At 36.2% G+C, this 27743-nt stretch overlaps 1 protein-coding gene across 2 annotated transcripts; it reads left to right on the forward strand.

Annotated features, from left to right (window-relative positions):
* The first annotated feature begins 5904 nt into the window (after positions 1–5904).
* Positions 5905–25712, forward strand: LOC121415338 (WD40 repeat-containing protein SMU1-like). Of its 2 annotated transcripts, none has more exons than XR_005970000.1 (2): positions 5905–6666; positions 24618–25712. XR_005970000.1 is itself a non-coding variant. In XM_041608519.1 (2 exons), the coding sequence occupies exons 1-2, from the start codon at positions 6489–6491 to the stop codon at positions 24832–24834; spliced, it is 390 nt and encodes a 129-aa protein (XP_041464453.1). In that variant the 5' UTR covers positions 6214–6488; the 3' UTR covers positions 24835–25712. The 2 variants fall into 2 exon arrangements, 1 of the variants encoding a protein (XP_041464453.1); XM_041608519.1 differs by having other exon boundaries at positions 6214–6661.
* The last annotated feature ends 2031 nt before the right edge of the window (positions 25713–27743 follow it).

Genomic DNA, 27743 nt, shown 5'->3' on the forward strand with positions numbered 1-27743 from the left:
GGGTCTCGATATAGGTGACACCCCCCCCTCAGGCAGTTGGTGAGGGTGGGGAAAATTGGAACCTTTCATTTCTTGATAGATTGGGCCCAAGTGAATCAAAAAAAAAAAAAATTTGGCAAAAAAATCCTGCAGGAACTGTGTCATGATATACCGTACCACACTAATATCATGATAAGTTATGGCGCCCTCTAGTGTTGTAGTTAGGTTGTCACTGCATAAAATCCTGAAATGGGGGTGACTTTTACATTAATTTACCAATAATAATCATATAAATTACATGTGATGTATTCCTCTGTTATTGAACTGTACAACAAGACATACGTGTATGCACTTCATTTTGTAATCTTTTTGTCCTAATTCTAGTGCCTAAAAGGGGGAAAATTACATTTTTGGGGTAATATTTTACAATTTTGGGGCATTTTTCGCAAAATCCGCCCCCTGTATGGCAAAAGTGAAAAAATACTGACTTCACAACATCATCAAATATTCATTCTTGTACACCTCAGACAACTAAAAAAATAAAATTGGCGAAAAAAAGTGAGAAATAAGGTTGAAAACAATGGATTATCCTATTGGGCTTTGTACAGGCCTAATATGGCGCCAAAAAGGACCCCCACAAAGGGAAGGAGGGGTCTGAAAATTTGACCCCTATCGTTTTTGGTCTAAGGGGACCCTATTGAAGCCAAAACAACCAAAAAATCAATTTTGGCACGCTAGTCCTACGGGATGACACACCATACCGCACTAATGTGGCGTACCGTTACTTCTCAGAAAAATCTACCAGACCAAGAGCTGAACTTTCATCATTCACCAACTTCTAAAAATAGCTTGAATGACATGCAGATTCTAGGAAATATTACATTCAGCTATCCTCAAACAATTGAGACTGACCTCAGTCTGTGACACTGAGCCTAATATTTTGTTTTTGTGAATGCTGCCATTTGCCATATATAAGGCGTCATGTCCGTTACGCGAATTGTCATGTCCGTTACGCCATTTTTATGAAAATGAGAAGTGGTAAGGGAAAATGATTGCTACACTTGGTAGGGGGTTTAATTCTAACATAGAATCTGAATCTGCAGTACCTTTAGACAGATTTCCTGTAATTTGTGAAAACTTTAAGTGAAAAACGTAACGCACATGACACTGATAGTGGTAAAGAAATCACACAAATCTGAAGACAGATTTTTCTAAAATTGATGAAGGGCATAAAATTTCACGATTATTTTCTGTTGATTTAAACATTAATCAACTATTCAGAAGTTAAAAGAGACCTCTGGGACCTTGTTTGCTTTTAGTAGAGACAGGAAAGATGAATTGTTTAAAAATAGACACATTTTTTACGTTTTGCAATTTACTATTCTATTTTTTAATGATGGAAAAAACTTCAAAATTTTATCAATATTGCGATTTTTCTATTGGAAATTGAGACTTTATAGATTACTTTCTAAGAAAATTTGACTGCTTAAGTGAAATCTGAAACTTCATTTTTTGTTTGGGTGGACTTGTCCTTTAAGTTACAAAAAGTGCCTATGATTTCAATTCTGCTCGCGCTTCGCGTTTTTAGTAATTATTTAGTTGCATACTCATCTTTTTCATGATAAACATTGCCCAGAAATTTCAAACTTTGGGAAAAAACACATAATTTTTAAAATAAATTTTAATAGCTCGTGCTTTGTACTCGCATTATACAAAAAAGTGTTATGATATTATATAGTTATGTTGATTTATAAGACAAAAGCTAAGAAGTGACATTTCTTCAAAGAAAAAAATATAAATCATCTTCGCGCGGCCGATTGGGGAAAAATATGGGTGAAAAAATTTGCCCCCCCCCCTCCTTTGGCAAAAGCTGGATCCACCCCTTCATCCTATTTATTTCTCTCCTTCCATCCATATCTCCATTCTTCCAGGAGCCGCGGAATACATGTAGTTTTGAAAGTGGGGCTAAACATGAAAAAAACTTTTTTTTGTATTTCTACCAATAAAATTATTAATGAAAATAATTTGGTACAAAAATCGATGTCATTCTTCTTCCTGTTTTAAACTACTTGAAAAAAAAAATGGGAGGTGGGGGGTTGGCCATACCGCCACTGCTAGCTATATGATTATACCATCCGTCACTATAAAGATGTTCTGAAGAAAAAAATGTTCAAATTTTTGAAATAATCATGAGGATTGCCCCAATGTTGTAACCCGCAAGTGAAAACCCGAACCGTACCGTCCCGTATAATCCAATAATTTGCAAGCGGGCCCTGCTGACCCGTTGGGTTTTAACCCACAAGTCAATTTATCTTTGAGAAATGAAAAATATTATTTCTGCAATCCCCACACTATACAGGCTCAAATCAGGAAAATATATGCCAACTACTAACCTAGCCTACATGTAGAGTGAATTTACTTACAATTTGCAAATTCGCCTTTCATTCCGGAGAGAAAATATTTTTTTTGGTGATTTTGTACCACGAAATGAGTCCGCTCTGATCTCGAAATTGAAAGCATTACGCAATACTCCTCGGATCGGAGCCGCAGCTCCGCGCGCTAGCTAGCCCAGGCTGCCCAGCAAAGATCGACAATGTTGTTTTTCAGTCCAGGTCGGTCGACTCACAACAATCATAATTACAATATTTAATTCTATGGGACCTTGTCTATAAAGTAATCAAAATTGAAATAAATACCTGGATAATGATACAGTAAATTTTTTCTTCTCGTATATCTCCATATTTCCCTAATTCCTTCTGTTTTTGTATTTCATTCGATATTTGGCCGCTGAAACTAGATGTTCAGTTTCCTGTCACCCGCCTGCGTTATGAAATTTGACCCACGTTTGAAAATCAAATTCTGAAAATAATTCATTATTTTACTATTTTGACATAGATCTACAATGTACATGTAGATTCAAAACTGATAAAAAACATTAATATAAGCTTTTCAGTCACACAATTACTTGTATATCTTGTAAATACCTGTATATCTTTTCTTTCTTTGTTTTTTTTCCTTGTGAATGGAATGACACTGCATGCTCAACCATACTTCAAACGATGTTCGTGCAGGCTCCACTCAACTTCACTACCGCCACACTACGCTCCACCTACCCGATGTAGCGGTAGTGAAATGGAGTGGAGCCTGCACGTGAACATCGCTCGAGGTATGGTTGAGCTACCTCAATAAATCCCAGAGTCTAGTATTAAACCTCGCGTTGGTGAGTTGTCATACGGCCTAGTAGCATCCAAAATAACTTATCTTATTTGCTAATTATAACTTAAAAATCATTTGTTTTATTTTTCCAGGGGATGAGGTAAATATCAGACAAAAAATCATCAAACAAAGCTCAATCTGTTTTACAAGGCCGACGGGAGGCTCACGCACGTACGCTTTGCAGAGCTGCCAAGTAGTACGATTTTTACGTATTTCATACAGAAATCAATTTAAAATACGGCAGTACGGTTTTTCATGATAAAATACGGGAAAAACAAATTAGAGAAGAAAAGGTATTCCGTGTGTTGCTGCCCTCTACGTTCAATGAGTTATGCTTTCATCAAGGCTTTCCGATTAGAATTTTCGATATCCTGGCGAATAAATGCGGGTGACAAGTTCCAAGCGCACGCACGTAGTTTACAAGCGCAAAGCAGCGGCTCAAATCACGATATTTTGCGACTGGTAAATACGTCTGTAAGGATGATGACGTCATCCAAGATGGCAATTTACGTTGACCGACGGAAGGATCGAAGATGACGATGTTTCGATCACAATTTGAAACGAATTAGCCGTAACTTCGGTCTAAGGTACGATATTTCTGAATTTCTTACATTTTTCCATAAATATGGATGCAATTTCTTTTTCATAATGTGACATTTTATGATATTATGTGCAAAAAACGATTGGAAAAAACAGGTTTCCGTCGAATGTTAGATCTAACGTTACTGCTAATACATTGTCTGTATGTACGGGCCTCCATATTCTTCAGTCTATGTATTGGTGAGTGAGCCAACGCATTTCAGCGGAACAACCAAAATCTAGACTGAAGCTTTCGGTCTCGTGTGCGACGGTGTGGGGCGTAAAATAATGTAAGAAGTGATTGAACTTTGCCATTATACATGCATATTTATCTCATGGTAAAAATACGAATTTTTTGGTCAAAATACTGATTTTGGGGGATAAGAATACTGAAAATGCAAAATACAACTTGGCAGCTCTGGCTTTGGCGCTTATACTAGCTAGCCAGTCTGAGCTCTGTCTCTCTGCCAGAGCTCTGTATTTTGTATACAATATTTTGTTAAATAAGTAAATTTCTGGCCTGAAAATGTGCCTCAAAACAGAATTTTCTTCCTCTGTTTCCTTTTGCAAATTGTGCAAAACTTTTTATTTTGAGCTTCAATGATATCTATATCACCATAAAGCTGAGCTTCTGTATTTTCTCACAATGCCACTCTTGATATGCGGCACCTTTTAATCGGGTCAAGATCACACTTTTCCCACCAAGGTACAAGACAAGATTTCTGAAATTTTGTACTTGCATGAAATCCAGTGTTCTGATTGACTGGATAAGGTTCACAGAACAACAGGCGCGGGGTATTTGAGGAGATTACCACATGGGAAGTGTGACCTTCCCACGAACCCAGGCACTACAGTGCGTCCCAGAATAAACGAAACCGAGATTTAGTGATCATTTATCATAACTTAATCATAAATAGAATAGACAAATGACCTACCAATCTAAAGCTTAGAATCTCCTCTTTCATCTGATATTACTTAGGTTAATTCTTATTCACGCATGAGTGAGCAAAAACAATTTCAAGAAAGGATACCAAAAACTCATTTGGCGGGGGCAATCTGGGTTTCAAAAAGAAAATCACATTTCTGAAAAGTTCAATATCAGCTCTTTAATTTGGTACCTAAATTACAGAAAATGGTCAAGAAATAAAAAAGTTCTGGTCATTTGAAATAAGGCTTGTATTTCCATAATTTCATGAGATAAACGTGTTTTCACCGGTTTCCCACAGAAGCTTTCGCATGGTGAACAAAAGATTTAATGCATGGCTGATCGTCAACAAAACAGAGTGTCGAGTGAGTTTGAAAGCCGGCCTGGAGAACGTCTTCATTTTATGAAATTTAATGAAATTCAAGCCTTATTTCAAATGACCAGATCTTTGTTATTTCATGACCATTTTCTGTCATTTAGGTATCAAATTAAAGAGGAGATATTGAACTTTTCAAAAATGTGGTTTTCTTTTTGAAACCCAGATACCCCCCGAAAAATGAATTTTTGATATCCTTTTTTCAAATTGTATTTGCTCACTCATGCGTGAATGAAAAATAATCTAAGTAATATCAGATGAAAGAGGAGATTCTAAGCTTTAAATTGGTAGGTCATTTGTCTATTTTATGTATGATTAAGTAATGATAAATGATCGCTAAATTTCGGTTTCGTTTTTTCTGGGACGCACTGTAGAACCGTTGGAATTTGCCATCGTGTGGTCTCTCTGACCAATCAGAGTGCAGTATTCTTGTTTTCAAGCTGCTTTATGTACTTGGCAAATGAAAAGTGTGATCTTGACCCGATTAAACCAATTCTTATTTTGAAACCTATATCACTTCAAAGCATACATATTCAGCTTTATTGTGATATAAAAATCATTTGGGTTCAAACAAAAATAAAGTGTGAAGTTAGCAGCTTTTGTCAGGTGAAAATATTTATTTTGTAGCATATTTTAGATCAAAATTTTAACCTATATTACAAAATCTTTGAATAATTCCAAACACATGACCTGAAAGAATGATTCTTCTTCTTTGCAATGGTACCAAATTCATGAAATTCTATGCACAGTTAGAGCAGCAATGACCGAATGAAAAGAGGTTTTTTGGTCCGCATCAAGCTCTTTAAATATGCAAAACATCTCAAGTCATGAATATCACTTGGATGAAAGAAGCCACTTTCTTGGGACCTGCAGTCTGACTGTGCAGGCCTGTGAAATCTCTGCTATTTAGCGGAAATCCGCTATTTTCATTTTTAAGACCGATTTCAATTTCCGCTTTTTTCCTGTGTTCCATTTCCGTTTTTTCTAAGTCAAAATTCCGCTATTTTATCCAAAACGGCTGGAAAACAAGTCTAGGTAAATGGATGCAAGCAGAATGTGTGTGTTGTGAATTTACACGTTACGGGGCCTTGTATTTTGCCTTCACGAAGTTTCGAATTTTTAGTGTAACTCTATGAAACTGCTGCAGATCACACCGTGCACTGTTGCCGTTGGCATATGGGCCCGTCAATCTGTATGCATTGTCAGCGGACGGAAACCGCATACAACACAGGGAAATCATTGCGTGTGGCCGTGTGCACGTTGTTGGTTACGTACATGTACATACGATCGAGACTCGCGAGTGAATGAACCATTTCACTTGTTCGGGATGTTTACGAAGTTAGTGTTTTGAACTTTCTTACTTTGGAGTTTGGACTTTGTTGTTTAAATTCTTGAATCATTGGAAATATTTCTATGACTTTCAAAATGTCTGTTGAACATAAATGTGTAATCGTTCAGAGAGGGTCGCCTTTGGATACCGATGAAGATAAAAAGTGCAGCGACATTTCTAATCCGTGGAAATGGTCCTGGATGGAATACACCGTGAATCGTGATGGGCATATGCAGCGGCTTGGCGATAGTAAATAGTAAGGTAAATTTTCAGATTTTTCTGCTATTTTTTTGAAACCCCACTCACGGACCTGGCTCTGGTGAATACAAAAATTACCCCCAAGTTACTAGGGAAAAATAAATTGCAACTGTATGGAAATTAGTATTTTTGGTCACAAAAGTGATATTTTAATGATTTTTTAAATTGTGTGCTGTGTACAGCATTGGCATACCATAGTCCTACCTGTAGATTCCCCCACAGGCAGAATAGAAATAAACCCTTGAGTGATCGTGTGGCAGTATCCTGACAAGTGACATCGAGGCACAGACTGGAACCTCAAAAAAAAATGAAAAGTTATCTCCTAATTCTACAGCTACCCCAGTCTCGATCGGCCATTTTGTTATGAATTTTGAAAGAATTAGGGAGGTATCGCGACGGAACTTTCGTTTTTTGAGGTTCCCAGCAGTAGAGGCGCACAGCCAATATTGGAGACTGTCTCCCATGAGAATTTATAAAGAATTTGGGTATCCAATTTCAGAGACAGTCTCCAGTTTGGGAGACGAATTTTCTTTGTTTACATTTGCTTCAAAAGGATTACCTTGGCGGCAAATAAATATGTGATAAGCAGATTCCTCATGAAAAATTATCCCTTTTCACCATCTACTTTTGCTTTTATAAGGATTTTTATAGTCATCCACACACAAAAAAAAATGGGCTTCTGACCTCAGTGGGACAAAAGTTTGGGTGAAAAAAATCATTCTTTTGTTAGTGTTTTTTTCTTTTGTTATTTTGCAAGGTAAGTCTCCAATATGGGAGATTGTCTCCCTTATTGGAGAGAGTCTCCCATCTTGGCCATGCGCCTCTACTGCCCAGGGGGCTCCGGCGCGGGATGGAGCCCCTCGCCTGGTGCTGGGTGGGTTACATGATCGCGAGCCGTCTGTATACGAGGAGAAATTAAAAATAAAATGTTAAAAAACTCCTCAAAACAGACGGCTACCAGATGTCTAGGTCGCATCCGGACAATAGCAGTGCTATTGCTCCCTTTTCGATCTCATTACTCAGGGGGCTCCGACCCTGCTGGGTTAGCTATCGTGCAGCCACCATTAGGGGGTTAACAATGCAAAATCCCCCTGACGTGGCTCATCGATTTTTGTCTTTATTTCATAAAAATATATAAAAAGAACTGTACCAAAATAAAGATTATTGTTCCGTTTGGCCTGAAATGCACCAAAACAGGGAAAAATAAGCTTACAAGGGGAGAAAACAGTAACTTACTTCGGCTGTTGCGCTACTTCACTTCCCTGTTTTATCTGAATTTAATACATAAACATATGGCCATTGAGTCCCCTGTACAGATCTAGCTAGAACTTCGGTCTCTGTATTTTGGTGAGTGGAGCCAACGGAGTTCAGCGGAACAACCAACATAACAGGGACCGAAGCTTGTGGTCTAGATGCGACCATGCGAGCTCAAGCAGCCGACAATGAAGTGTACGATTTACATATCAAAATACAATCGATGCCCGCAGGTGCAGCCAACAATAAGTAACATCTTGTAAACGCCTCGTCATATTTGTTCCAGAGTCTAGCATCACTTTTCTTCTTAGTTATGGGTGGCAGAAATAGATCTAGATTAGACAGGAATAACCACTGTTTCTGGGGATTTCCTTAACAATTTCTGACATTTCCAGACCTTCATTTTTGAGGAGCGCGATTGCGCCATCGCTCCTAGCGCACTCCTCAAAAAAAAATAAGGAGAAAAAATCGCGCCCCCCCCAAAAAAAAAAAATTGCTAAAATTTTACATTTTACATCTGGTAAACTTGTTAAATATTGTAGTCATATATGTGGATTTTCATGGCAACAGCATGGAAGTCTACATGTGGGACTACAATATTTATTGAGTGTGAGTTCAAATCAGTTGGGAAAGAGGTGAATATTCTTCATTTTCCTGACAGTTTTCAACTAAATCAAAGTAATTTCAAGGAATTGTGGAAAATAGATGGCCATTTCATGGATTTAAAGATGCAAAATGTGAAATTTAAGCAATTTTTTTTTTCTTTTTTTTTAGCAGGAGCGTGATATTTTGTAAACGTATTGACCCAGGCCTAGTTTCACCACAAATTAATTAATAGCTACACAGCTATTGCATATATATATACGATGTTAAGAAAAATCTACAATTTATCATACATGTAGGGGAGACCGGGGTTAGTTGGAACATGGGGTAAGTTGAAACATTGTAATTTTCTTTAACGTCTTTAAATAAATTTCTGCAATACTGCCCTCAAGTTATTGTCATTATCAACAGCCATCCACCATATTACAGACAACACATGTGCAACAAGCCTGGTGAAGTTTTTTTTGACCTTCTGAGTAAATTTTTTCTCATTCAGAAATGTTTGATTATCTCAGAGAAGTTTATAGATCAAGTTGGCCAGTTTGGGGGTATAATAGACACTTATACCAAGCTACAAAATGAGGTTATTAATATGCCATGGTGAAGTCCGCTTTTTGTGTTGTAAGCCTATAAATGTCAAATGGGCCTCCGGGGTTAGTTGGAACAAAATTGAAGGGGCTAGTTGGAACATGTTCCAACTTACCCCAAACATAATTATGAATGAAAATATTGGATATGAGAAAAAAACCAAAGTATTTCACACTCTTCTGAACATGTATTGTATATCATGCATGTTTTGTTTATCAGTTGGGTCTGAGTGTGCATTTAAGGCCTATTGTAGGCACCTAATGCAATGTTAACCCTTATCAAATGGGGGGGGGGGTCAATTTGAGCCCCCCTCAAGAAATTTCGTCACTATGCCGTGGCACAAAATATTTTTACTACACTGCTAGCTGACTTTTTACTTTCAAGTCTTGCGCATCATTTGAGACCAAATTTGTGATGCCTGTGTGCGCTGTTTCAAAATTACGCAACAAATTGTATGTGCATGTTCGGACCCAAAATTGTTCAAAAACGTGATTCCATGTACAAGGTCAATGCAATTTGTGTTTTTCAACCAAAAGTCATAAATGTATGATTATTTTTTTACTTTTGCTGGTTCAAATAGATTCATTCTATGCTATTTATGATCGCAAAAGACTCCTGACAAAGTCCATTGGAAAAAACAAAGTTCGAAAAACAAAAAATACATAAGAAATTATATTTTTTGCGATTTTTGGTGGATATTTGTTATAAATGTGAAAATTGATACTTCTCACCAAAAAATAGCATTCTACTAGCTTAATTAGAGTTAAAGGCAAAAACATAAAAAAAAAAAAATTTCGGGAAAATTTTATATGCTTATTTGCATGATTAATTATGAGAAAAAATATAAATCAATTTTTGTCTTATAAATTTGATGCAGAAGTGCATGAAATTATTGATAGTACACTTAATTGCATGTTAACTCAAACGCACCCAAATATGCGGAATTCTACTACACAGTCTGCTTGCGTGAGTGGCTGTATAATAGAAAACATCAAGTTCAATGAATCCACACTTTAATATTTTGAACTTGAATAATATAAAGCAAATAGGTTGAAACCATGTAATATTACAGTTTTAAGAAGTTTTAGTATAATTCCTAATTGACCATGCAGTGTTCCAACTTACCCCGATATGGGGGTAAGTTGGAACGTTTGCGATAGTCTTGTTCAAGGTGGATTTTTTCAGTAACCATAATAGAGTTAAAAATTTTATGGGGTTCATTTGAAGCCCTGAGATATATGCTTTAAGCTGATATATTGATTGTTTCTCGAATAAAATCTATTTGGATTTTACAGCCATTTTTGTCAAAAATGTTCCAACTAACCCCGGTCTCCCCTAGTCTACAAATGTAGACCCACATCTGCAGTATGTGTACCTTAGCTGATTCAACGAGTCTGCATAGCAGACTAGGTCTACAGAGGCTGCAGAAATGGCTCGCTACGCTCGCACTTTCAGGCTGGTTTGCTTCGCAAACCAGTAGCAGATCCCACCTCATGAGCCATTCAGAGTCTGCATAGCAGACTAGGTCTCCCCTATTGTATTGAATTGATTTGAGCTCCTCAAGAAGAGCGAGGAGCTCAATTGAGCTAAAAAAAAATAAGGAGAGCAATTTAATGAGCTCCACGAATTTATACATGTAAATGATAAGGTCTGCATTTCATAATATATTCCCCATTCACCTAGCCTTGAGGACTCCATGATAGTTTTAAATATTTTGACATATACTTCTTCATCATGGAGCTTGAACCGCCTGTCATTTATGTATAAGAGAGCATTATTGAGTCATATCGATTATTTTGAAAACCGGTGTTCGACAGCTCTAATTCGATCGAACATCGATGCATCGAATATTGAAGGCGGGGAAAATTTAGTCTTTTGTTTTTGCGTCGATGCGATGCGCTTTGGCCGGGTGAGCGTTGCACAAGCAGATGACAGCAAAGTTCGTTTGTATTTTCCATGATCACAAAACACACAAAAAAGGCCGGGGACCAAAGCAGAATTCTTCCCAAAATATCTTCAACAATGATATTTGCAGATGACAACATATTAGTTTAAAATGAAACAATAATAAAGACATGAATCACGCAGAGTCAATCCGAATGATTTTCGGTCAACTAGCATTCGCAGTCCATTCACCAGCCCCGTCCGCAGCTAGCTCCGTACACTCACTCTCCCGAAACGGCAGGCGTGCTTGACGGCGTGCTTGACGTCAGCGCCAGCAAATAAGTGCAATCAACGGAGAGCACTGTAACTTGCCTGAGATTGTGTAGTTGGATCCAAAATGAGCTCCAAATAAATTTATGGGAATAAATACGTAATTTTCTCAGGATGGTCATTTGAATTGCTATTCAATGCTGATATAACGATTGTGAGGAAAGATTGTGGTATATGAGTTATGACGATGTTCGAGAATTAATCCTGATAATGACAATCCAGTTTTTTAGACGCAATTGAGCATGCGATCAAAGTAAATACGAATGTTTCGAATCGAGCCCTAAATTCATCTAAATTATTACGATTTAACAAGATTTTATGGTCATACTAAGAATATTGACGATGTCAGCAAAGTATGTTATGTTCATATGGAAGAATTAATACTGGCCGGATTATTTCTATTGTTATTCCATCTCTGGCTCCGAGCTCCGAGAAAATAAGCACAATGCGCATGCGTGTTCGATGACGTATGACATATTTTCCCATTCATGAAATCAGAGCCAAAAGTTGGGCACAAACTAGCTTCAAATTGATTGGAAAAAAATCAAACGCAATTTTCTCTGTTTTGTCATGTAAAATGTTATTATATGGTGATATTTCGAACTTGAACAGAGTTTTTGCATGTAGACAATGTTCGAGAATCAATCCTGATGTGATGATTATTTTTTTTAGACAAGTGCACTAGCTCGATGTCAAGTCGATCGTCATGAGATGTCCGCCATTGAAAATTGAAACGAAATACAAACGTTTCACATCAAGCTCCAAATTCATATTAATGATTATCATATGCAAATTATTGTTAAATATTACGATTAAATAATGTTCTATGGTCATGATATTAATATTGTTCATGAAAGCAAGATTTATTTTACGTTGATCGCGTCAATTTCCGGCCATTTTCTGGTTTGATTAAAGAACAGTACTGCGCATGCACGATCGATGGCCATGACTTCCATTCATGAATTCATCGTGCATAAATTATCTCGGCACGAGCAGACGAGTAAGACTCGAACTATGATCAAAATAAACTTCAAATTAATGGTGAATAGCATCATAATTACTCAATCGGTTTCATTTTGGGGGCAATAGAAATCAAGTAAGTAGTAGTAAAGTTGGACATTACTGATATTTTGATGATTGATTGTGTAAACCAAACGAATCGGCTGGCTGACGTATTTTTATTTTTTTTTTCGATGCACCGATTTTGCAAAATCTGCACCGGTGTTTGATGACATCGATCGAACACCGATTTTAAAATTGATTCGACTCGGGCTTAATCAAAACAAAGATAGATTTCCTAGGGAAATCCATCGGAAAGAGTTCCATGTGCACCCCCCCACCAAAAATTACAAAACAAAGATGGATTTCCTAGGGAAATCCATCGGAAAGAGTTCCACGTGCACCCCCCACCAAAAATTACAAAAGTTGAGACTTTCGGTACGTTCACTTCAGAGTTTCTATCCTTTTTTCACTGTTTCTTACCTTGGTTGGGATTTGTACTCGCCTCGTTTTATCTGTAATCAAGACCTCTTCCCGCTATGCTAGCGAGAAGCACTGATACCGTCAGGAGTATTTTAACGATTATGAGCTGATAGTTCGACTAGTCTTGACTCACAGACCAAACCGATGTCTATGGACAATTAAACGCTCTAGATCCTGCTCGAAATTTGACAGTTACACTTCGTAATTCCGAAGCTTCGTAATTCCAAAGGTTCTTTATTCCGAAGGTTCATAATTCCAAAACACGTAAATTGCCTATACCTCGATGTTCGTTAATCCGAAAACGAAAAAGGGTTCGTTAGTCCCAACATTTGTGGCGTTATTCCGACGGTTCGTTATTACGAAGGTTCGATAATCTGAAAACGAAATAAGGTTTGTTGTTCCGAAGGTTCGATAATCCGAAAACGAAATAAGGTTCGTTAATCCGAAAACGAAATAAGGTTTGTTTTTCCGAAGGTTCGTTAATCCGAAAACGAAATAAGGTTTGTTAATTCGAAAACAAAATAAAGCTCGTTAATCCGAAAAATGAAAACCGGGAAAGCAGAGGCAAGGGGAGGGGGGTGGGGGACACTGTTGCCGTTCAATTATTATGAGGATAGGAAGGCAAGGGCGGACGAACGAATTTTTGTTGGGGGGTAAAGCCAAAAAATGAAACTCGTACGTCAAAATGGGCACTTTGGTGATATTTTCACCTTGAGATTATCATCTGCTTGAAGTCATTGTGTGTAGAGAAAAACTTTTTTGAAGTGACTTCTTATGATGGCAAAATGTATATGTAGGCTTTATTTTTCGGGAGAGAGTAAAATGAGCGAGCGGCTTGGTAAAACAAATTCAAAGGTGAAGTTGTAAAACGTTTTTTGGGGTCAATTATTCTTAAAATGGCATTATTGCGAGGTGTTGCGAGCGTGAATCACAAGCTCAAACTTTAGGGTATTTCAATAAAAAATGAAAATAAGTTTTTAAAAATCCGCGCAGATTTCTGCTGTCATTAAAAAGATGTGCATCTAACTAAAAATTAACACAAGCGCAAAACGCGAGCTTAAACATACTGAACAGAAAAAGAACCTGTTAAAGAAAGCATTTAGTGACCTCTTTAGGATGCATATTTCACCAATCAAATGAGAGTGCGAAGCGCAAGCTGAAAATTTGCAATATTCCAGCCTGAAAACTTAACTTGTATACTTTAAAAGTATTTCATTTAAAAAAAAAACATGAAAAACGGCATATTTATTTTTGAAAAAGGAACTTTCCCATTTTGGAAAATATTAATTTCCCTGTTTTTTATTTCATTTTTGGGGTGCAAGTGCCCCCTGCCTCCCCAGCGGATCCAACTTTCGTCAAATAGGGGAGGGGCATTTTTTTTCAGCCATATTTTCCTCGATCGGCATAAAGTAAATGTGTAATAACATGATAAACCCTTTTTAAATAATGCGAGCGCGAGCTATATATTTTCTTAATACGATGGGCAATATGTTTGTGATCTTCAAAACGAGATGCCTATGTAACTAACTTTAGATAATAACTGCGAGCAAGAAGCGCGAACAGAAATTTTAAATATATAAGCTCTGACCTGATCTAAAGGGGACATTTTAAGAACGTTTTGCTGTTAGCCATGAAGACGATGCGTGTTTCAACCAGTGGCAGCGGAACGTATTTTCCTTTTCGGGGGGGGGGGGGGGTGTTACACCCACAAATGTAATAATCGCCCACAAATGTAATAACGCCCACAAATGTAATAACACTTTACCCACAAATGTAATAACGCCCACAAATGTAATAACACTTTACCCACAAATGTAATAACGCCCACAAATGTAATAACACTTTACCCACAAATGTAATAATTTTTGATCGCCCACAAATGTAATAACACTTTACCCACAAATGTAATAATGCACTTTACCCACAAATGTAACAATGACTTTACCTACAAATGTAATAAATTTGAAGTGATTTTTGGCGAATTCGTTCTAAACTAATATCCTATAGTAATGCGTTCATATAGCACAAAAGTTCGAAGTCTTTTTTCCAGACCCGGTTAATGAAATATTACAGTACAAGTCCAAGTCTTTTTCCAGACCCGGTTGTTTCAAAATTATAATATACGTCCAAAGTCTTTTTTCCAGACCCGTTTAATTCAAAATTTTTAATGCAAGTCCAAAGTCTTTTTTTCAGACCCGGTCGTTTCAAAAGTTATAATATACGTCCAAAGTCTTTTTTCCAGACCCGGTCGTTTCAAAAGTTATAATATACGTCGGTGAGGGGTAAAGACAACACTCTAAGCCCAAGCATTTTATTAAAAAGTGGGTTTAATTTTGAAGATTGGTCTCAGCTGTCATTTTTTAAATATTTTTTTAAAAATATCTTTTAAATAACCGGGTCCAGACGAAAGACTAGAAGCATAATACTTGTGTTATTCCACAAGAATAAGACTATGAGTCTTCTGTTTTTAGGATTGTTTAAATCATTTTTAAATCACCGGGTTTGGAATAAAGACAACGCTCTAAACATGTGCTTTTCTACATGCATGGTCTTAATTTGGAGGATTGCTGGTTCTTAGATTCGTTGTTGAGGGTTGTTTTATTGATTTTTTATTCCTGAAATAATTGTGTCTGGAGGAAAGTCGATCTTCGACAATCGGTCTTCATGTGGTTCCACAGTAATTAGATTATTGGGTATTCGTTTTAGAATATTTGTAAAAACTATTTTATTTTTCAAATAGTAACCAAGTCTGGAGAAAGGATGTCTGCTTTACCCACGCATTATTACAATGTTTTGTAGGGGTAGTAGTAGTATTTAAAAAAAGACATATTTTTACTGGGTGATACTTTGGAAATTTGGTCTTAGATTCGAAGTTTCTCAGTTACTTTTTTTTAATAGCCGGGTCTGGAGGAAAGAGTACGTTTTAAAACTCGTGTTATTCCACGAGAATAAGAATATAACTGTATAAGGTCTTATGTTAGAAGATTTTTTTTCGTAACTGTTTTAGATCTGGAATAAAGACAACACTCTAAACCTCTTTTAAAACAGGTTCTTAGGTTGAAGGTTTGTTTGGTCTTAGACTTTGATTTTTTTGAGTTCTTACTATTAGCGTTTTTTTAAGAAAAAAAATGGTCGGGCTGAAAGACTACGCTATATCCAGCATTAATAAGATTATGGGGTCTTTATACTGTTTTTAAACTGTTATACATAATGTTTAAATAACAGGTAACCGGGTCTGGAGAAAAGACTACGCTTGATTCTCGATTTACTCTTAGCGCATACATGTATATTCACAATATACACCGTATAAGTTGAAACAACAACAAAGACATTAATTCCACCAGTTTTAAAAATTAACTGGGTCTGGAGAAAAGACTAAGCTCTATTCCCATTTTTTTCCACAGGAATATCATTATCGTATCTTAGTTTGGACTTATATTAATAATTTTGAAATAACTGGGTCAGGAAAAAGACTTTGGACTTATTAAAATTCTTGAAACAACCGGGTCTGGAAAAAAGACTTTGGACTTATATCACAATTTTTGAACAACAGGGTCTGGAAAAAAAGACTTTGGACTTTTATTATATTTTTTTAAACAACCGGGTCTGGAAAAAAGACTTTGGATTTATATTATAATTTTTGAAACAACCGGGTCTGGAAAAAAGACTTTGCACTTTTGTGCTACATGAACGCATTACTATAGGACTTTAGTTTAGAACGGATTCGCCAAAAATCCCTTCAAATTTATTACATTTGTGGGTAAAGTCATTATTACATTTGTGGGCGATCAAAAATTATTACATTTGTGGGTAAAGTGTTATTACATTTGTGGGCGATCAAAAATTATTACATTTGTGGGTAAAGTGTTATTACATTTGTGGGCGTTATTACATTTGTGGGTAAAGTGTTATTACATTTGTGGGCGTTATTACATTTGTGGGAGTTATTACATTTGTGGGTGCAACAGGGGGCAAAGCCAAAAAAGGGGCCAATAGGGGCAATTTGGTTCAAACAGATATTTTCACCATGAGATTATCATCTGTGTAAAGAGGTTGTGTGTTTTGTAGTAATTAAATTGAGCAAAATTTTGTAAGTGATCACTGATTGATAAGTTATATATTTACGTTTCATTTCTGCGAGCTTAGCCAGCAAGCAGGTTGGGGGAAAAAATCAAATCTGAAGATGTAAAATTCGCCTTTTTGGTCAATTACTGTTAAAAGGGAATCCTTGTGAGATGTTGCGAGCGGGTCACGTGCTCAAACTTTTGGAAATTTCATGTAGGCCTTGAATGATAATTATGATAATATTGATATTGTTATTTACCCAGGGAAGCCACTTCAGTTCTGTTCTCCCAGCTATTATTATTATTATTTTTTTTACAAGAATGCTTAGAATGTCCAGTTTTCAGGTTGGAAAATCAGAAAAATTTGGCTCACGTTTCTCGCTCGCATCAAGTATTGTTTATTGAGGAACTCATTCTATTCCTGGTTACAAAAAAAGTATAAAATGTCCAGTTTTCCGGTTGGAATATCACAAATTTTAAGCTTGCGGTTCGCGCTCTCATTATCTAGTTCGTGAGATATACATGTATATTCTATTCATGAGTCACTAAATGCAGTCCTTAAAAGATTACTTTCTGAAGCCTGTTGCATAAAACTTTTTACCTGAGAAAACTCTGGTAAAAACTGAAAACTAAGGTTAGTCTGATTTCCGCCATTGACTTTAGCACAGGGCAAAAACTCCCGTAAAAACAACCTGAGTTTTCCCTGGTAAAAAGTTTAATGCAATGGGCCCCAGGTCAGTATATAAAAAAATTACAGCTCGTCCTCGCATTGATTCTTTAGAAAGACACATCTTTCTCATGATTACAAAAAAATGCTCCGAATTTTCACTTCACATCTTGTACATGAAATGTCTTCTAGTTTGAGCTTGTGATTCGCGCTTTCAACATCTCACAAGGATCATTATTAGTATTATTTTTATTTGTATTACCAGCAGAAGCTGTTATTAAAAATGACATCCCCTCCAATACAAATCCTATTATCTAGAGGTTACTCGCACGCCACCAACACACTTGATCCCCTGCATCTTTAAACCATTTGCTTAGGCAGCAATTGCTCAAATAAAATCGAAATTAGCCTATGCTTGATCAGGGCGCCTATTCTTAATGAAATACATGCTTTTGGCCACAACACACGCACGTATCATCGATCGTTATTACTATCATTGCATAATATCGTGTAATCTTGTAATGACAACATCGTTTTTGTTACCAAAATGAATTTTTTTCATTTTCGGAAATACAAACCTTATTTAATTTTCGGATAAACAAACCTTATTTCGTTTTTGGATTGACGAACTTTTGGAATTACGAACCTCATTTCGTTTTCGGATTAACGAACGTTCGGAATTACGAAGCTTCGGAATTACGAATGAATGCGAATTTGACGGAATAAAACCATATTTTGGTATGTATTTCCACTCCCCCATCATGTATTTTCTAGGGCTAGATGTATTATTCTGACCCTTCATGTTTTTTTTCAACTTTTAGTGGGGAGTGCATATGTAACTCTTGCCAATCCATCTTTTAAAGAGAAATGCCAGTAGTTGCAGTAAACACTGATTTCATAAAAAAGTCTGTAAACCAGGCTAAATTGTCAGTATATCATCGAGGATCTAGATCTGGTACAGTCACATAAACTGAACTTTGTGAAATCTTGAAATCTACGCTGAAAAATATTCACACTGAAGATCACAAACACAGATAAGCGCACGTGGGACAGTGTATTATTGCTTTGAATGTCGTGCCGACGCTTGACCCGAATCCTGTGCTCATTTGAGAATTTCCCAGCAATTACACAATTTCTTCCAGAATCCTTTGGCACACATTCTTTATTTTATACAAATAGACACTTTGATGGTCATTTCATTGGATTCTGTACGAACTCATTTTGATATCGTTACCAAAACTGGCATTTTCCAATAAGATAAAAATAATGTAAATGTTTTTTATGTTATTTATTTTTGCACCTTCATACGCATTAGGCGTATGAAGGTTTCCAAAATTGGTTAATGAAAAGGCGAAAAATTGAAGGTTTCTTACCAGACTAATCTCGTGTAGATCCCTCGATCCGTTTGTCAATAAAGCACATACAATAGGTCTGACCCTTGAAGCGCACTTCGTTATGACGTACCTTCGACTAGCAATGTTACAAAATACTGTTTTGAAGAACAATTTGTAGATAAAAATTATTATTTAACAAATTCTAAAATTCAATATGTGATTATGAATAAATGTCTCAGTTATTGACAACACAGGTGCTTATGACATTGTATGAATATATTACCGTCAATGATTTATATTGCATTTAAAAGTGCTTTTGTTTTGGTGAAGATATAATCATTTAATTGGGAAATTATAGAAAAAGAAAATGTACAGATGTCACTGAGAACAAGAGAAAGGCAGAGAGAAAGAGAGAGAGATAAATAGGGGAATAGACAAGTGCACTTTTGCTAAAATTCCATGAATATCTACTTAAAAGAATAACATGACTTAATTAGATTACTTTTTAAAAAATCCCAAAACGTTTGTTTGTTGCAACTCGGTACTCAGACCCAAACTGATGACTTTGTATTATTATTCTTGTTTGACCTAGCCTCTCCCCCCATGGAAATGTTCTGACCTACCATAATATTGCCTTTTTGTCTACTTTCTCTGATTTTCCTTTTTTTTTTACTGGTGAATAACGCGGTAGAAAATATAAAAATAAAGACTGACCTGGCCAGTTTTTGTCTCACCTGCATAGCAGAGTGAGACTATAGGCGCCGCTTTTCCGACGGCGGGGCGTCAACATCAAATCTTAACCTAAGGTTAAGTTTTTGAAATGACAGCATAAGTTAGAAAGTATATGGACCTAGTCCATGAAACTTGGCCATAAGGTTAACCAAGTATTACTGAAGATTCTGCCTGAGTTTCATGTCACATGATCAAGGTCAAAGGTCATTTAGGGTCAATGAACTCCAAGGCTCGACATTAGCGGTGGCCCGATGGCCCGGGGCCACCAAAAATTCATCTTGAGCAACCATTATTGAAAAAATGTTAAGTTTTGGTGGCCCGAATTGGGCAACCAATAATTTTCAAAGTAGCACAATTTTTTTCCCGATTTTGCATGCATTTATCAACTTTCTACAGTTCAACTTTCAAGCCAATTCGTCATGCGCCTTTTTTGTTAATCTACACACAAATACACGAAGATTGCATAGTCATGACTGTATGTAGGCCTACCGCTAGCATACAGTAACTATTATTCAGCTGGCTGCGCCGGCTGTCTGGCTGAGCTTTGCATGCATGAAACACTGCAGCGGTGCAGCCAGCTGTGCGCGAGCAGACTAATCAGACTCAAGGAGCTTCGATACGAAATGTTACTGCTAAGATATCTTCCCCAGAACTTTGAAAATCTATGTCAAAGTTTCATTTTACACCAATGAAATGCCCTTCTACAGTCCATACTACTGAAACTTTATTATTTGCAAGCATTAAAAGGAGGAATTATGACCTCTCTTTTGACTCAAAAAGACCGATTTTCAAATGCATTAATACAGATAAAACACATAGGTGAGCACATCACAGTCCCATATGTGCATTTGTATGTAAGTTGATATTTGGTTTCTTTCGAAGCTGTGTCTCTTCTAGCCAAAAATAAATAGACAGCTTCTTCCTTTTTTGTTAAATGACTTCTTAAACCACTCTCAAGGAAGTAAATACTTTGGAAAGGCATTTCATTGATACGAAATGTGAATTTTTTCCATCATTTTGTCAAGTACAGGGAAGGACTTTTCTCACTGTTTTTCCAGATAACTTTTGCCGTTTTATTTTTTTTCATTTTTTACAGTGATTAAACCATTTATACCCCTTCCCATTGAATATGCCTGATTAAAGAATATGTTTCTACTGAATAACAATAATAATAATTTTCCCCATTCTTTGATAATTTTGTCTTATTCATTTTTCTTACATTTTCTTTTGTTTTTTTCCTCAATTTTTTTTCCTGTTTGTTTTTTTCTTTCTTCATTTTTTCTTTTGTGTTATTTCACTTATTCATTTTACAATTTTTGTTTTCTTTTTTCAATATACTATTCTAAAAATTATTTTTTGTTTATTTCCCCCTTTTATACATTGTTCTAATTCTGCAGCATATTTTTCTGTGATTTTCTCCTGCTATAGTATGCTGAAAAAGAAAATAATCTGGATTTGGGCCTGCATAATCTAGGTTTTACGATCAAAAAGGAAGAAAGGAAAAATCATTGTTTTGTAAATCTATCTGAGTTTGCTATATGCACTATTTATTTACTTTAACATTATGAGTGTGTGTCTATATGGAGATTAAAAGTCCACACAACCTGGGAACAATACAATCCTTTTATTCTCTTTCACTCATTTCATATTTACAATGATAGAACAATTTATATATTACCACAAAATAAGCAAAGTAAAATAATGGCAAGTACGATTTACATACAAGATATACAAAGAATAGTGGTAGTGACTGCAGAATATTTCAGAAGTTTGTTTTAATAATTTTAATTAATGTTTTTCTTTATATTTTTCGGGCCACCAAGCTTTACTGCTGTGCCACCAAAAAAAAATATTTGAAGGTTTTGGTGGCCCGAACGGGCCACCACCAAAAAAAGTTAATGTGGAGCCTTGATTTAGACCATGTTGGGAGAATCAACATCAAAATCTTAACCTGAGGTTAAGTTTTTGAAATGTCATCATAACTTAGAAAATATATGGACCTAGTTCATGAAACTTGGATATAATGTTAATCAAGTGATGCACCACGCCGTACACCGGGGTACCGTAGTATCCCGGGGTACGGCGTTGTGCAGCGCAATCTCGTGTTGTAATAGTGTACAGTTACATCGTTGTCATGGTGATCACGGTCGTACGATCGGTGCGACAATCATGACAATGAATGGGGACAATGATCACAATGCCTATTTCCTTTCTTTGATACAATCTAATGCCAATAATAGTAAACAAATTATGTTATTCAACTAAATAATTGAATTGAATTGAATTCAAAGATATAAGATCAATAATGACAACTACAGGTATCATTATTGAACAGTGAAGATGAGAACAGAACATGAAAATTAGAATAAAGTTATCATTTGCATGCATTAATTGTTACATAAGATCACTAAAAAGAAAAAAAAATCTGTACAAAACATTAAACATTAAAATATACTTGTACACATTTTTTTGTAACCCAGGGTACAGCGCAAAAAATAAAATAAATAATTCAACAAAATGGCGGATTATTATTTGGTACCCCCAGGGTACCAAATACTGCATCAAGTATCACTGAACATCCTGCATGAGGTTCACACCACATGACCATGGTCAAAGGTCATTTAGGGTCAATGAACTTTGGCCGAATGGGGGTATCTGTTGAATAACCATCATAACTTTGACATTTTATGGATCTGATTCATGAAACTCGGACCTAAAAGTAATCAAGTATCACTGAACATCCTATGCAAGTTTCAGGTCACATGATCAAGGTCAAAGGTCATTTAGGGTCAATGAATTTTGGCCAAATTGGGGGTATTTGTAGAATTACCATCATAACTTTGAAAGTATGTTGGTCTAGTTCATAAAACTTGGACATAAGAGTAATCAAGTATCACTGAAGATCCTGTGCGCATTTTAGGTCACATGACTAAGGTCAAAGTCAATGAACTTTGGCCATAATGGGGGTATCTGTTGAATTATCATAACTTTAAAAGTTTTATGGATCTGACTCATGAAACTTGGACATAAGAGTAATCAAGTATCACTGAACATCCTGTTCGAGTTTCAGGTCACATGATCAAGGTCAAAGGTCATGTAAGGTCAAAGAACTTTGGCCACGTTGGGGATATTTGTTGAATTACCACCATATCTCTTTAAGTGTGTTGGTCTAGTTCATAAAACGTGGAAATAAGAGTAACCAAGTATCACTGAACATCTTGTGCGAGTTATAGTAGTTTTCAAAGTCAGCATTGCTGCTATATTGAATCGCGTGATGCAGGTGAGACCGCCAGAGGCATTCCACTTGTTTTCCTGTTACGAAAAAAAAAAACATTTGGGGAACTTACCATGGTTAGCATCCAAACCAAAATATTTGAAAAAAAAATTCTATTACAGGGACAGCAATGCTTTTTATGGTGGAGGGGTTGAGCTGTGGTTCAGGGGTGAATCAGCTAAAAAAAAACACAATTTTTTTTATTCAGGTCGTTTTACAGAATGAATATATAATAGGTTAGGTTTTAGAAGCTCTTCATCTCATTCTCGTTTATTTTCCCCAGATGAATTTTTTGCATTGAAAAGTCGACGGAAACATAATCACTTGAAATGATAATACCAATAATGAACTAAAAGTTTCCTTGCCCGAAATGGAGGAAGTAGAATGATATAGAATGAGAAATTGTGTTATTAAGGCACCCCCTAAAAAAACACATTTGTCTGGCATGTCCCACCAGAACCCTCTCAAGCCTACAAACTTTTATTCATGTATGGCCTACCCTCCCCCCAAAAAAAATGTTAATACTGACCAGAATTTTATTGATTTTCCTACTTTTTCCCCAATTTTTTTTTTAACTAGCGAATAGCATGGTAGAAAAGAATCCATACTTGTATAAAGAAAAAAAAAAGACCCACCCTTTTGTTTCTGTTGTACTGCAAACAAACCTTTGGACGCTTTGCCTGGTTAAAGCATCAGCACCAAAATATCTGAAAAAAGATTTATAAATAAGAGGGGCTGCTGAGCGTTTGTTGTATTGGAGGGTTGAGCTGAATGTGGGAGGGAGTGAACCGGCAAAAAAATCACAAATTTATATGGACTTCGCTTTTTTTACATTTTTGTTTTAATAGGGGATGAGGACTGAAACCTCCTACCAACTCCGCCACGCTATACTAGTCTAAATTAAATTGAGCAATTAAAACGATCGAGACAAAATTGAATTCAAGGGGGCTATTATGAATGTTTTTTATGATTTATTAATAAATTTGCTTTCGGTTATGAAATCAAGAAGGAGACATTTTAAAACTAAAACAAAATGAAAGAACAAAAAAAAACATGTTTGATTGCGAATGCTATAATTTATTGAAGAAAAAATCATTTCTCTTTCAGTAATTGCTAGCATAGCTCTTTTTGAGGGAAAAGTAAGATAAAGAAAGAAACGTTGAAAGAGACAAGGAGAGAGTTGGGAGGTATGATTCCTGTCTCCCCATTTGATTCACTTTTTAATACTCATTTCACTCTTTGAAACAATTTCAGGATATTACAATAGAAATCTGGTGTGCACTCTTCAGGAACAAAATGATTTTGTTATTATAATAGCTGCGTGGAAAATCGAATTAAAGGAGACATACATGTCATTACAATTCATGTAAAAAGAGTGTTAAAGATGATTTTTAGTGAAAGATGGAGGCCTCTGTCTTGCCATAACCCCAAGCCATTGTTGTTTTATTAATAGCAATAAATTGAGGGCAGTATTGCATCAATTTATTCTACCGGCGTTGAAGAAAATTACAATGTTTCAACTTACCCCGCGTTCCAACTAACCCCGATCTCCGCTATTAATGTATGCCCTTAGTACAAATGTAAAGCCTACAAACAATAAATGTAGTACAATCAGTCTGAACTAACACGATTCATGCCACAACTTCATGGAAAGACCCATGTACATGTATATGGTCCCCACCATCCAATCGTGATTCCAAGTTATTTTGAAATGATTAAAAATGTTCATTGTTTGATTTCAGTGTGGTGAGATTAATTCAACAGTATCTGAAGGAAGCTGGTCTACCTCGGACCTTAGCCATCCTTCAGGAAGAATCAACTGTATCACTCAATACGGTAGATAGCATTGACCAGTTCATCACTGATATCAACAGTGGTCATTGGGACACTGTCCTTCAGCAAATACAGTCACTCAAGCTTCCAGACAAGACCCTGATTGACCTCTATGAACAGGTATGACCCCCGTCCCCCTGAAAAATACTGGAAAATAGCGCTGTTATTGATAACCTCATTATTGTGATATTGATAACCTTTCATTGTCAATAATATTCGCTGTTATGGAGGGACATGACAATGATTTTCCGCGATTTCACAGAATTCATGGAAACAGGCTTTTGAAAGTGGCTTTTTAAACGGAAATTCATGGAAAAACATAATTTTCCTCGGAATGCACAGAACAGCAACAAAAATTTCTCCAAATCCTCAACAAATAACGAATACAATACTAGCCACAGGACACGATCTCACTTTGTTTTAAGCATGACAATCAAAAATCGTGACCGCACTCGACTCCATTCGATTGTGTATTGAAAACAATCACAAGCGCAAGCTCAATTTTAGCGAGGTATCAACGTACATGTAGAAAGGCAGCACATGGCAGTGTGTTAATGCTCTCTACATTCGAACAGGGAACAATTTTACTTCTCAAATTCGATTGGCATTTATGATTATTATTTATTTCATTTATTGGTTTTATTTATTTTATTTATTGGTTTTATTTATTTTATACTGCAGGGTAGGCCTGTTCAATTATGCAAAACTGCTTTCCAAAGGCGCCCTGCAGTTTAACAAATAACTGAACATCATAGCAATTCAATGTAACAGAATACACTATATACATAGTGACAACAATTACTCATGGAATCATTACATTTACATCAAGTTATTAAGTGTAATTACATGTATGACAGAATTTTAATGATTTACAGTGTTTTTGAAAGCATGGAGGGACGTGCATTTTTGTCTCACCTGCATCTATAGCAGAGTGAGACTATAGGTGCCGCTTTTCTGACGGCGGTGGCGTCAAAACCAAATCTTTTTGAATGACAGCATAACTTAGAAAGCGCATACATTCGTAATTCCGAAGCTTCGTATTTCCGAAGGTTCGGTTATTCCGAAGGTTCGTATTTCCGAAGGTTCGTAATTCCGAAGGTTCGTCAATCCGAAAACGAAATAAGGTTCGTAATTCCGAAGGTTCGTTAATCCGAAAACGAAATAAGGTTCGTAATTCCGAAGGTTCGTTAATTCGAAAACAAAATAAGGTTCGTAATTCCGAAGGTTCGTCAATCCGAAAACGAAATAAGGTTCGTAATTCCGAAGGTTCGTTAATCCGAAAACGAAATAAGGTTCGTTAATCCGAAAACGAAATAAGGTTCGTTAATCCGAAAACGAAATAAGGTTCGTTAATCCGAAAACGAAATAAGGTTCGTTGATCCGAAAATTAAATAAGGTTCGTATTTCCGAAAATGAAAATAATTCATTTTGGTAACAAAAACGATGTTGTCATTACAAGATTACACGATATTATGCAATGATAGTAATAACGATCGATGATACATGCGTGTGTTGGGGTCAAAGCATGTATTTCATTAAGAATGGCGCCCTGATCAAAGCATAGGCTAATTTCGATTTTATCTGAGCAATTGCTGCCTTTAAGCAAATGGTTTAATTAAAGATGCAAGGGATCAAGTGTGTTGGAAGCGTGCGAGCAACCTCTAGATAATAGGATTTGTATTGGAGGGGATGTCATTTTTAATAACAGCTTCTGCTGGTAATAAAAATAATACTAATAATGATCCTTGAGAGATGTTGAAAGCGCGAATCACAAGCTGAAACTAGTAAACATTTCATGTAACAAGACGTGAAGTGAGCATTCGGAGCATTTTTTGTAATCGTGAGAAAGATGTGTATCTTTCTAACGAATTAATGTGAGGTCGAGCTGTAATTTGTTTATATACTCACCTGGGGCCCGTTGCATGAAACTTTTTACCTGAGAAAACTCAGGTTGTTTTTATAGGAGTTTTTGTCCTGTGCTAAAGTCAATGGCGGAAATCAGACTAACCTTAGTTTTCAGTTTTTACCAGAGTTTTCTCAGGTAAAAAGATTTATGCAACAGGCTTCAGAAAGTAATCTTTTAAGGACTGCATTTAGTGACTCATGAATAGAATATATATCCCACGAACTAAATAATGAGAGCGCGAACCGCAAGCTTAAAATTTGTGATATTCCAACCTGAAAACTGGACATTTCATACTTCCTTTTTGTAACCAGGAATAGAATGAGTTGCTCAATAAAAAATAATTGATGCGAGCGAGAAACGTGAGCCAATTTTTTCCGATTTCCAACCTGAAAACTGGACATTCTACGTGTTCTGAGCATTCTTGTAAAAAAATAATAATAGCTGGGAGAATAGTTTTCAGAACTGAAGTGGCTTCCCTGGGTAAATGATATCTATATCAATATTATCATTCTAGGCCCACATGAAATTTCCAAAAGTTTGAGCACGTGATTCGCTCGCAACATCTCACAAGGATGCCCTTTTAACAGTAATTGACCAAAAAGGTGAATTGACATCTTCAGATTTGACTTTTTCCCCCAAACCGCTTGCTCTCTACGCTCGCAGAAATGAAACGTAAATATATAACTTTAGTGATCACTTAAAAAATGTCCCCTTTAGATCAGGTCAGAGCTTATATATTAAAAAATTCTGTTCGCGCTTCTTGCTAGCAGTTATTATCTAAATTTAGTTACATAGGCATCTCGCTTTGGAGATCACAAACATATTGCCCATCATATTAATAAAAATATATAGCTCGCGCTCGCATTATTCAAAAAGGGTTTATCATGTTATTACATATTTACTTTATTTTATAAAGGATAAAGCTAATTATTTACTGTTAGGACTACCCTTTCAAAGAAACAAAAAGAAATCAACTTTAAACTGCCGATCAAGGAAAATATGGCTAAAACAAATTGCCCCCCCCCCTCTATTTGACGAAAGTTGGATCCGCCGGGAGGGAGGCAGGGGGCATCAAAAATGAAAAAAAGGGGAATTAATATTTTCCAAAATGGGAAAGTTCCTTTTTCAA

The sequence above is a fragment of the Lytechinus variegatus genome, chromosome 1 (genome assembly GCF_018143015.1).
Source record: "Lytechinus variegatus isolate NC3 chromosome 1, Lvar_3.0, whole genome shotgun sequence".
Classification (NCBI taxonomy): Eukaryota; Metazoa; Echinodermata; class Echinoidea; order Temnopleuroida; family Toxopneustidae; genus Lytechinus; species Lytechinus variegatus.